The 12,602-nt window shown below is 44.3% G+C and overlaps 1 protein-coding gene across 1 annotated transcript in view; it reads right to left on the bottom strand.

Annotated features, from left to right (window-relative positions):
* The window catches only part of LOC118770332 (neuron navigator 3-like), a 138,099-nt gene that overhangs the window by 25,027 nt on the left and 100,470 nt on the right, over positions 1 to 12,602 (bottom strand). Inside the window, exons 13-18 of the mRNA XM_036517935.1 lie at positions 8,719 to 8,833; positions 6,718 to 6,982; positions 5,365 to 6,058; positions 3,119 to 3,595; positions 2,445 to 2,486; positions 399 to 556 (exon numbers count right to left, since the gene is read on the bottom strand). Coding sequence (XP_036373828.1) covers positions 399 to 556; positions 2,445 to 2,486; positions 3,119 to 3,595; positions 5,365 to 6,058; positions 6,718 to 6,982; positions 8,719 to 8,833 — 1,751 coding nt within the window. The remainder of the gene's footprint in view (positions 1 to 398; positions 557 to 2,444; positions 2,487 to 3,118; positions 3,596 to 5,364; positions 6,059 to 6,717; positions 6,983 to 8,718; positions 8,834 to 12,602) is intronic.

The raw sequence follows: 12,602 nt of genomic DNA, 5'->3' as shown, positions 1-12,602 counted from the left end.
ACTGACATGCAGGACCACCACCACTGAGAATTGACAATTAGAAAAAATATGGTGTCATTCAATACATATTAAATAAATCATACATTTGTTTGGGAGTTAACAGCAACTGAAGTGATCTTTTTTGTTCCCGTTTTCCTCAAACAGGTTACAATGGCAGACCTATACGAATATTGTGCTTGGTTATTGTAGTGTATAAGCCCTGTTGTATTGAGTCAGCAATTCCAAGAGTTCACAGTTCAGTAGCAGAAACTACACTTTGTTATATTAGGGTGGTAGGATATTAAGATCATGTTGTGTCAGACTCAAAGATGGTGGAGCGGAGGTCTTGAGAGAACTTTGTGTTATCAGGGTAGATATTTCAGCTGCTTTGTTAAGTGATCTGTTGTAGAGTTGCTCACCCAGGTTGGAGTAGTGGTATTTGCAAGGGCTGGTGCTGGACGTCCCGGAGGGGGACAGGGGGGACTGGCTCCCTGTGTCCTGCAGCCCACCTGTGGAGTGAGAGCGCAGCCACTCCTTCCCCTCCTCCTGGGATGTCTGTCGGGATGAGGGGGGGTACCTGAAGGGCAGAAATTGACAGTGAGGAGAATATAATATATACGCAGGACAGATGCACCTACAATCGTACTGACACAAATAAACACCAGGACGCACACAGATGCATGCACACATGGTCTCTCACACACACACACATATACACACACGCACGGTCACATATCCCCACACACAGAAACACACACACACATACACACACACACCCACACACATACGCACGGTCACACATCCCCACACACACAAACACATACGCACACACACACACATACACACACACCCACACACATATGAACAGTCACACATCCCCACACACAGAAACACATACACACACATACACACACACACACTCACACACCCAGCATATCAATGACTCTTAGTGTGAGGCAACCTTATCATATTGCCTTCGCAGCAGTGATATTTAATTCTTTGACAGATAATTGAGGTCAAGCTCATTTGAAGCCTGGCTTTTGAAAAGTCCATCTCTTTGAAAGCCCATCTCACCAGGCATGCCAAGACAGAGCCAAGTTCAGTCTTCAACTGCTTGTCATCTGACCGTATTTTTATGTAGATGTGTGTTAGACACCATTTGAGGCAATTTAACAATGTCATCATTACAACAATTCACCATTGTATTCAGGGGGTGACTTTACTGCCTTGTAATTTCCTCGGCACAATTGCTTAGTGATTACTTCTACCACGTAAAGTGTGATATCGTCTCATTTTGATAACATACTGACCAAATGCTGACCAAATTTGCAGTTTTTTGCGTTGCTGATCCATAAACGACATGACAATATTTTGCTGCTCCGATTCCGACTTGCTACTTTGGATTTTGTCACCTCCAAATGCAAAATAGCACAGCAATTCAAATCCACCATGGACTAGTCAGCCCATTAAAGGGGATTAGGGAAAGTGCTTCAATGTTACTGACAAAAACAATACATATTTCTTGCACTCTTTTGTGTGTGTCTTTTGGAACTGGTATTGTTGTGGACAGGTCAATATCAATCTATCCTTATAGTGCCGTATAAATCATTATAGAGAATTGCTGTTATTATTATTATTTTAAAACACTGTCTGCCATGTCAAAAAGGCTAACGCTGTGACAAGCTCTACATCCAAACATGCACACAGCCATCTGCGGGAGGCGGACTGTCTGTTATGACCACAAAGCAGTCTTAGCGTTTTCCTCCTGCCCTGGACTGCAGAAGCACTGAAAAGCAATGTGCCTAGCAAGTGGCTGCAATGCTGCACCACTGTCAGAGATGGATGACAAAAGACCTCTCTGCTTTTGTCAATTGAAGCCTCAGTTTGACCCCGTTTCACCCGGGGGCCTGGAAAAAATGGCGGTCATTAGAGAGGGAGAGCTCAACAGAGTGTGATCTGAAAGAAAAATGGTCCTCATCACCATGGCTGATGCAGAAAAATAGATAAAAAGATAAAGACCCACTCTGTGCGCTGAAGACTGCACAGTCATTGTTATCTAATGGACACTTGTTGAGTCTTTTAGAGGCACAAGGATAAGTGGCCAGATCATCCTCTGTGAAAGGGCCAAACCACATCTACTTTGGGGAAATCAATTAACTGCTCAATTGGATTTCGCTCATTTTAAACTAATGCCTGCATCTACAAGAGAGCTTACATTGTTGAAGTTGAGCAGGTGTTGAAGTTCTTAAAAGTTGAATGAAGCTGAGTCTGGATGTATTTAATCTTTATTGAGTGATGGCGGTTGTTGTGTTATATTATGTAAATAACTCACTTGCAAGAGAGATAATTCATGTACTTGTATATACTTTTCTCATAGGGGAGAGAGAAAACTAAAGTAAATGTTCAATTTAATCAAGAGAACTAGCAAACTAGTAAACAGATATTATACATGACAACAACTGTACCTTAGTCCTTTCTTGGGGAGAGTGTTCCTGTCCAAAGGCATGCTGTTGAAATAAAGACAAAAAGCAGAGAGGATTATTGGCATTGTTGCTATCTTGACTGCAAAGCAGATTTCAATACATGCACAAGGTCCATGTCAGATATCATGTTTCAGGGATAAAGAAAAAGAATTGAGGTCAACGCTCCACCTTCATGAAGAGGTATTGTACCACAGCATGTATTCAAGTTCATATTATCAACTCAGAGAATGCCTCACCCCTGTAACCTAAGCATTAACCAATTACCCAATTCCAACATTGTCAGTAATCATGTAATAAAAATGTCACATAATTATCCTTCCGCATACAATGATGAATTGCTGTATTTCATGATCTTATAAATGAATATGTGTCACACAAGAATGTAAGGGCATGTCATACATTTACATGAAGTGAAAAAATACATGATTACATGAATATATGCTAACATTAATTGTTGTCAAAATCCATTACAAATTATGGCACAACAGCAGTGGAAGTCCTGGTTGTAGGGACACCTTAAACCCAGGAATAACATGCAAGTAAAGAGCGTGTAATATCAAAAATATTCAACACTTTACATATGTGCACACTGTAGTAGTGTACCTAAGCAGAGTATCACCTAAGTGTTCAATGCGGGCTGTGCCACTGTGACTTACCCCTCCGACAGTGTGGACTTGACGCTGCCCGTCCTCGTCACCTTGGGCCCAGAGGCCAGGCCGGTGAGGGAGCCATGGTGGCCGACGGCCAGGTCGATGGACTCGGAGCTGGTGTGTAGGCTGGTCATGCTCTGGCAGCTCAGCGTGTCCTTGCTGCCCGCTGAGGACCCGCTCAGGCTGGCCGGCCAGGGCCTGCCCCCGGAGGTGACGGAGAGGCCCGAGGCGGGGCTGGAGCCGGGAGACTGGCAGGCGCCCGGGGCGTCGCCCACACCTAGCTCCGAGGCCCTGCCGTAGAGGGGGCTGGTGCCCCCGCTCTGCCCGCCGGCGCTGCCCAGGCTGCCCGTCCCCGAGGAGGGCGAGTCCAGGCTGGGCTGCCGTGCCAGCGTGCCATGGGGGCTGCTCAGTGCGGAGGGGCACTTGCCCGAATCGGGCGTGCCAGGGGAGCTGGCCTTGCTGTTGGCTTTCGTGCCGAACAACCTGAGAACACACAGACAAGGCAACGTGGTTGATCACAGACACCCTGCTACGATGGTTTCCAGCCCCTACCATTTTGCCTCTTTTGTAATGTAAGAGGTTTTGCAGAGAGACAAGGCTTGACAGTCAATCAGAGTCTCTGCTTCCATGATAACAAACACCTGCCTCATTACCTCTCATCAGCCATAACTAAAACCAGCCATTTTGGTTCTTCTGAGGATGTGGGTTGAGGAAGAATAGGATCAAAAATATTAGATTCTGAATCTTATTCAACACTTTATATAACTACATTTTAATGACAATAATGGGGAGTGCATTAAAAATGCATGGTAATTCTGCTGGTACTAAAGAGGAAATATTTGAATGCACTGCATAAGAGATAGGTTCTGCTCCAGACACTGTACCAGAAGTTTTTCTGTTCCAGAAAAACTGAAACAACAGGCCTGCTCATTTTGAACAATAAAATTATTAACTTAAATAAATTCTAATAAATCTTCAACAACAACATGAGTTCAGTGGTTAGTAACTGTGGAAAAAATGTGCAGGAATCAAACATACTTGTCACGTGTCTAAATCTGTTACTCAAAGCCCTTTGCAACTAGACTATATCTGGGCCAAGCTGATGTGCACTATATTGATATTACCCTCATGTCTGTATATTTATTTATTGATTTATTTAAATTTATTTTAATTTATTTAACCTTTATTTTACTAGAAAGGTCCCACTGAGATATAGAATTTATTTTACAAGGAAAACCCAGCTAAGAGGCAGTACAATTACAAGCATGTAACAACAGTAGAAAGATATGTGTAAAACATGGGTATTATAACATAAACAGGAATCAAACCTGGTTTAGTGACACATATGTAAAATTATAAAATTTACAGCCTGAAGCAAGAACAGCTTTCAGAGATGATGTTGGAATTAACTTCCATTTAAAATCAGTCAATGAAATGAGCAGCTCAGGTTTGAGACTGGGCTGTAGCTGGTCTGCAATCTGTATAGATACCAGGTGTTTCTACCACAACACACCTGCCACAAAGGAAATGTCATATCAATTGTAGATAGGAAGGATGGGAACCAACTTAATGAGTGATTCTCCAATCTATATGCACTGAGAAGATACAACAGCTTGACAGCCTCAATACTGGTAGCGCAAGACATTCAACACTTCAGAACCTAATGAGTTGGGTATTTGTGCATTGAACAGCTTTCTCCCTGTCAACTTCAATCAAGTTCATCCAATCAGGTTTCCTGACCTGAATGACAATTTACCAGCTTCTAAAGCTCCCTGCAATTGCCCTTTTGTCCAGAGAAATGGGTTTTTAAATGTGATAACCTCAACAACACACAAGGTGGCGCTGTCATATTTGGTTCCCTTGATCCTAAGCAAATATTTTACTGAAATATGAAAATGCACATAATAAAATGACTAACTGATGTTTCCATTTATACACTTAACACCTTGATCTGAAATGTTTCCATTATTTTCTTCTTGGATAAAGCTAATGAGACCAACAAAAATTGTGCTGTCTGAGACAACTGAGGTAGAAAGGGTGAGACAGCAAGAGTACAGCATCTGAATGCTTCAGTGATTCGTTTACAGCAGAACACCATTATTCACAGATGCTCTGCCAAAGCGACAGCCTTCATATATATGAGCATCACATATCTACAGGCTTTTCGAATGTAGTCACCACACAAAATGAGAAGACACAGATGGAGGGCACATGATATATGTAAGAGAAACCAAGTGCACTGTGGGTCTGACCTGCGGAAGGTGGGGGAAGCAATGTCAGGATACTTGGACCCGGGTTGCCTGAGCCCGGATTGGCCGGAAGAAGTGGGGCTGGCCTTTGGCGAGGTGGAGTGGCACGCCCCCTCCAGATCGGACCCAGCCACCTTCTCCTTGTCCGTCTGGTTGACGGTGACCGGGCTGGAGCGGCCGGACCCCATCTTCCCCGCGTCCCTCCGCTTGGCGCCAGCTGCGCCCCCGCCGCTGCCGGCCGACTTGGCGCTGACGTTGGAGTCCACGCTGCTGGAGCTGGATCGATGCCCGCCCCCCCTTCCCAGCATGCCGCTGGAGGATGACTTGGCTGGCCGGGGGAGGGAGCGGTACTGCGGGGGAGCCCTGGAGCCGCTGCAGTCCAGGAGCGCTCCATCATCCTGCGGTTGGGAGCCGTCCAGGTCCAGGCTGGTCTTGCGCCCGCCCGCCGTCCCCTTCCCGCCACTGGGGGACTTGGGGACCGAGCTGCTGGCTGTTATCAGGGCTCCGGCTGGGCCCGCCATCTTCTTGAAGCCGAAGGTGGCCGTGGCCGTGGCGGCTGGTGGCCGCACGATGCCAGAGGGCGGCTTCTTCCCCTCATCCCCACTGCTCTTCCCGGCATCAGAGGGAGAGCGCTGGATCCCGGAGCTTTTAGACGGGACTCTGTCTTTTTCGGAAACCTTAGCGTCGTCCGTTTTACCTATCAGAGCAGAGTGTTCCGTTACAGCAGCTGGCCAACAACTTGCCTTAAGGTGCTGCATTATTTAGCCCTTGCCGTGCCAGGGCAAGCAATACATTAATGCTTGTTTGGGAATAATTTGACTCATCTATTAATCATCACCAGCAGGGTTCACAGTGATTGTGCCAAAAATTTCTGTGCCAACACAGACCCCCTTTTCAGAGTGTTCAGCATAATGAAAAAAGCTGTTCAAATCCCAACTGAACACTACACATTTGCTGAGTATGCCAAACTGTCTGTGCACATCTGACCATATCCCCACTGTAGTTCAGTTAAAACCTATTCACTTCACCTAAACAAATTTATCTTGAACAGCTCCTAAGGTATTCCTCTGAAAAATAATTGATAATATCAAGATTTGACCATCTTGATATAATTTGGCATTGTGAGATCAGAGCTTGAGGTGAATAAAAAAGTTTACTGGAATGAGATTTTAATGAATGCTTAATAACATGCTAAGATGCCTGCTTATTTGAGTTATGTGTAGGGCAAAAAATGAAAGTCTCTCCCTAGATTTAAAGCTAAGAGTTTAGTAAACACCAAGTGCATCATGTGTGGTGTGTTCAACCAAATATCATCCCATGTTTAATGCAGGGTGCAATAGGGGAGCAGACATGTACCGGGGGTTTTGAGGGTCCCTGCAGAGCCTTTGGCCCTAGTGGCTGTGGTCATGCCCCTCCTCCAGGAGCCAGTCTGGGGTAGGCCTGTCCTCTGCCCGGTCCTGTCGGGCTCGTCGTACTGCCCTGGCGAGGAGGAAGGCTTCCACTTTGAGCTTGGGTCCATAATGCCGTCCAGCCCCTCGTCCCCCTTCCTCATATCATCCACTCCATCCCAGCTGCTGACATCGTGGTCTGGGGGTGGGTGCTGGTGTACATCTGTTTTGGGCTGTTGAATAAAGAGTTAAAATACTGTGCATTAGTCAACATGCAAGCACACACATGTATACACACACACACACACACACACACACACACTGATATCCATTATATACAAAGATATATAGCACATCAAGTCAACACCCAAACAAACATCACTAAGATTCATACAGGTCAAACAACACTAACACATACAGTCCATGAACCACCAATGCCACAACCACTGTAGATGTCACAGCAGAGACAGCGGTGCTGGGATTGAAATGTGTAGTGTTACACATGGCTGTCCTACAGTAGGGTGTAGGACTGACTTGACTGACTTATATGACCCCTGAGGCACGCAGTGTGAGTGGCCTCCCCATGCAGACTGCTGTGCTTCCACCTCAGGCGAAAAAGTGCAGAACAACCCAGACCCTGTAACTTTTCATGAGCACAAGATGCAGCGATGCACGGTGCAGGAGGCAAGCCACTTGGCCTTTTCTCCAGTTTGCGATTATGTTCTTCTCAGGTTTGGATGGCTAATGCACCCGGGCAAAGCCCTACAGACTCATGGGCAGGTGGGAGAATGGGGCTCATACATGAAGTAAATCAGCATGACTTCACATGGAGGGAGGAGCAGTCCAGCTGGTAGGGCTGTTTTGTGACTGCACAAGTGCACCAAGGGTCCAGGTGATCCAATTTGCATATCTTGGAATTTCACACATGGCTAGCGAAACCAATTAAATTTAAGAATAAGATCTGATAGTGTTTAATTGGAAAATAGCACAGAGCCAGCCAGCTACCTAGTAACATGGTCATACAAAAATAATCTAACAATGGGTTCACTAGTACGAATTACAATCACCTTTTATTCACCTGTCTGTTGAAGAATAAGCTGCTAACTCACTTACTATGCAAGTGACGTACACACCTACGACCCCGCTGATCAGTACATGACATGAGATGACATAATGGCGGTGTACACCTAGTGTGGTCTAAATGTGGCTCTAACACTGCTGTATCATAACACAGACAGAGCTGTGTGCCTCTATAGAGACAGCAGCCCTGTACACTGCTGCATCAGAGCGCAGCCAGCACAGCTGGGCTATTTTTAACAGGTTCCCTGCACACCTTATGGAGGTCTGTTTCCCCACTGTAGCCGGTCTTATTCCCACAGTCAAATCTTCTATCTTTTATCTTTCATCGCTTTTTAAAAAGGAGGAGACAGCATGATATTATCCCTCTGTATATGTTTTTAATGCATGCAGACATTCCGTTATGAACCCAGATGGCAGCAGAGCATTTTTTCAGTCATCACACAGTGGAATTTAAATTAGGGGTTGCTGAAAATTGAAGTCTTGACAGTTGTCAGTAATGGAAGAGCAATGAATGTCAAGGCTGACTCATGCAAAGTCTCTCATTCAGCAGTCATAGAACCCAACCATGCTCGTGCTGTTGAACTTTAATATGGTGCCACATTTGAAACTGCACTTGTTAAAAAGAGTACATTTTTTCCCCTCAATGCTTCCATTACACCTCCATTTTTTGCACATAATATAATATGTATTTTTTAAAGGCATTGGCAGAGTTATGGTGAACTTTCTGATTGCTGTATGCCATTACATGGAAAACAAAAGTAGAATACTGGCAATATTGATTTTGACCCAAATTGTTCTACTGAGACAGAAAGGCAGACAGACTGACACACACATGTGCAAGCACACGCACGTGTACAGGAGCTTGAATCAGCGTGCCTGCGGGTCGTACCTGGTTTTTACTCTTGCGGTGCGAGGTTGAGTAGCAGGGGGTGTTCAGGTCATCTGTGCTGACGTTGTCCAGGGTGTCACTGAGGCCACTGCTGACAGAGCTACTGTCATCCCAACTGTGGGAGAGAGGACAATTCTGTCACCTTATTTATCATATATTGGGCTGGAAAAAAAAACACCTTACAGGTACACAAAGATGTACTTCAGCTACAAATTGGAGAGAGGGGTGTAATAAAGACAAAGGGAGAGAGAGAGAGTGAGAGGGAGGGAGACAGAGAAGAGAGTGAGAGAAATGCTGAGCGAGAGGGAGAGAAACAAGGGGACACAGAGTGAGAGGGCAGATGGAGAGAGAGAGAGTGTTGAGAGAGAAAGGCGGAGAGAGAGGAAAGGGAGAGAAAGGAAGACAGTGACTAAGAGGCAGTTGTACAGAAAGAGAGATTGTAAGGGAGAGCGAGAGGCATGGCAGTGATTCTTCTGCACTGGAATAAAGAAGTCCTTTTGTATAAAGCATTCGGCATACCTGGTCCCTCATACCCCCATCTCACCACACTCTGCCCCCCAACTCAGCCTGCCCAACACCTTGACCCCCCATTCTCCACACCCTGTTCCCACTTTGTTCTCCACTCAGCCTGTCTCCACCCCACCCCCACACTCCACACCCTACTCGGGTCCACGGCAGAGTACCAAGGCTGTCCTGCTGATACAGCTGTCCATGTCTCTGTCAATACCTGCTGAAGCCAAAAACCCCATGCCAAGTCTGTGATAAACAGACCCCTCCAATCAAACAGATTCAGGCTTTTAGGGAACGAGGAAAAACATACTGTATCACTTCATTTCACTCTGCTCAGATTGTTCCAGCAGCACACATCTAAAACTGGGATTTCATCATCAGAGATTGATTACAAGTCGCCAACCTTTTAGAAATTCAAGCCTCTGGTATTTATCATCTATTCACTCAATTAAATCCTCATTAGGCCCTGACTCACTTCTGGGTAGGTTGTCCAGAGCATAGCATAGCATAGCTCACGTACAGCAATTCACACTCATTTTTCACATAATGCTGAACTGAATAAAACTCATTTGTTTTACTGAGACCGAAGTGATGGTGCTGATGGGTTTGACCTTGTCATTCCAATGGGTTCCTGAAAACCCAACATGAAGGAAAAATTAATTATTTAGTCATTTCCCCCCTTGTCTGTTTAATTACTGGAGCCACGGAGGCTTGCATTTTCAAGGGCCGCAATTTACACTCCAACTCTGACTAATCAGACCACTCAAATCAATCTTCATACTAATGATATTGGCAGTTAATATGCATGCACACGCACACACATATGAATACCTGCACTCCTCGTTGCCATGGTGACACATGCTAACAGAGAGGGAGAGGAATTGAGAGATGGGGAGAAGAGAAGTGCAAGAGAGAGAGAGAAAGCACAAAATGGAAAAAGAGAGAGGGAGAAAATTGCAAAAGGGAATTGCCAGTTCAGTATCAGCTCACACTCAATTAACATCTGTGGGACATCAAATAGTGTCTTGGAGGAATAATCTGTCCATCTATCTGACCCTGTACCTCTCCCTGACTATGCCAGCAGTGTGGATAATGGAAGCACAAACCCAAAAGCTAGGGTATTACCGCCTACCGTCTTCTGTCTCAAAGAGGAGACAGAACATCAGTGTCATCAGGCCTATTTAACTTGTTCTCTTCTGGACAACTTTATCTTCATCTGTAAGTAACCGTTCATGCTGCTGACAAACCTCAAGCGCATGACGACACTTCATGGCAAGGTCATGACTACACACAACATCTATCAATAACCTTCAATTTCCTTAAGCGGTTACAGCTAAGTTAAAGGATAAAAATAAAACAGATTTATTAACAGATGCTTAATCCAAGGCAACTTGCAGTAGATAGTGTCTATACCAATCAATTCATGAATCAGCCAATCAAATAGCATTCATTTAGCACTTTTCTCAATATAAAGGGTCAGATAGATGTCCACAAGGTTGGCAAAATGCAAACCACAAAAAACAAGTACAAATCTAAATGACAGGCTCAATGTTAAAAAATAAACACTTTTTCCCCATTACAAACCACAATTATTATATAGGGAACCAGATGGACTGGATGGCAGGTTTATCAGGCTTATTTTACAAAATTCATGCCTACATGACGGTCAAAACTCAGAGAGAAAAATTCACAATTCAGTGTCACTACAGAGCAGTATTGTTGGTACTGTGTGCTTTGATTGACAGAAGAGTCCCTTCATATAGGACAAAAAAATCACAAAAAAGATTATCATTATCAACCTTTCTATAAAAAAAAAACAGAATGACCATTAATTTCAGGACACCCATCTCCCTCACAGAGGCAGTGTTTAGACAACCAGTACTAGAATGGCTGCTACATCAGCTTTAAAGCTTTACAGCTCTGAAGTTCATAGATCATAAAATGCACATATTATCTCTGTTTTCAAAGGCCCTCAATGCATTAGTTCGAATTTCTTTGAACTCTAGGCAGTAGAGTCATTGCACAATATATTGCTGCAATATATTTTCTCACTATCTCTATAGTTAAAACATGTTTATGTCATATGGTAAGATGCTGCAGTCCAAATATCTGCAACAGTATCACAAAACTCAGGCTATGAAATAATGACACTAATTTACAGTGGTAATGAAAACAATTGTACTGTAGCTAGTTACACAATACTTTTGTGGCAAAACATCCTTTAATTCTGCTTCTATGAGAACAGAAGTTAGGAGTATCACAGCTGCCACCTAATTTTCAACCATTAAAGGAATCTCAAGTCCTCCTCCTCAGTAAAATTTGATCAACTACATCTCACTGATGCTGGCAACAGTTGGAAAGTGAAAACCAAGAAAGTTGGTTTCTAAATATATTCTTTCCCATTAGCAATGTGCTTTGTCATTTTGCCATTTCATTTTCTCTGCCCGGGATGCTATTACCAGAAAGTAGGCCATCTCATTATGATGTGTGAGGTAAATGATCTGATCACATAACAGGACCACATATATAATTTAACAGCTAAATTCTTCCATTCTTCCATTTCCTTTTTTTTTAACGCAGAAAGGGTTGAAGGGGTTACAGTCGAATCGATCACTGCAGTTTATAGAGTTCAGCAGGCTGGCAGCAAGTTAAACATCAAGCACACAGTTGACTTCTTTCACAGAAAGTGCTCTTATGTACTTGTATTTCCCAGTTCAAAAAAAAAAGATAAAATCATTTTTGAAAGTGAATAGAGTGTGATCAATGCAGATGTAATTCTCTCTCTGTGATTTCCTTCTAAATCAATACTCTCAAAACCCAGTCTGTCTCTAGTGACAATTCCTTCCACATTCAACAAAGAAGTCTTTACCGCTGGAAGATTTGCATCTTCTGAATTCACAGTGGCTGAGTAAATTTCCCAGCTGACATTGCTCTTCCTCAGAATCAAGAACCAATTGGGCAGAGCCTTGCACGCCAAGGATGATGTACCCTTCTGTTGTATCACTTTGACATTTCGCACCTCCTCGGTTCCCCAGGGTTGCATTCACTCTCCCCTACCTGCTACACATCCCTCATTTTAAAACCTCCCGAAATAATGGGGGCAGAGAGACAAATGAGGTATCGCCATGGAAACCGCACTTCTTCGGGTCGTATACAGAAGATGTGGAGGGTTAGCTGGGGATGTAGCTGTGACGGCCCAGGTGAACCGCCGTGTGACAAACTAAGAAGGTCCCTGCGGGTGCTCGATTCACTTATCTTCTGGACAGGCATCTGGTCAACAGCTTTCAGATTACCACAGAAAGGAGGATGCAGCTACACTGAACATTATTCTGAGCTCTGCACTGAGCACCCGTCACCCACAGTGAAATATACTG

Source organism: Megalops cyprinoides, chromosome 23 (assembly GCF_013368585.1).
Source record: "Megalops cyprinoides isolate fMegCyp1 chromosome 23, fMegCyp1.pri, whole genome shotgun sequence".
Classification (NCBI taxonomy): domain Eukaryota; kingdom Metazoa; phylum Chordata; class Actinopteri; order Elopiformes; family Megalopidae; genus Megalops; species Megalops cyprinoides.
Note: the sequence above shows the minus strand (reverse complement) of the source record. Positions and strands in the feature narration are given on the sequence as shown.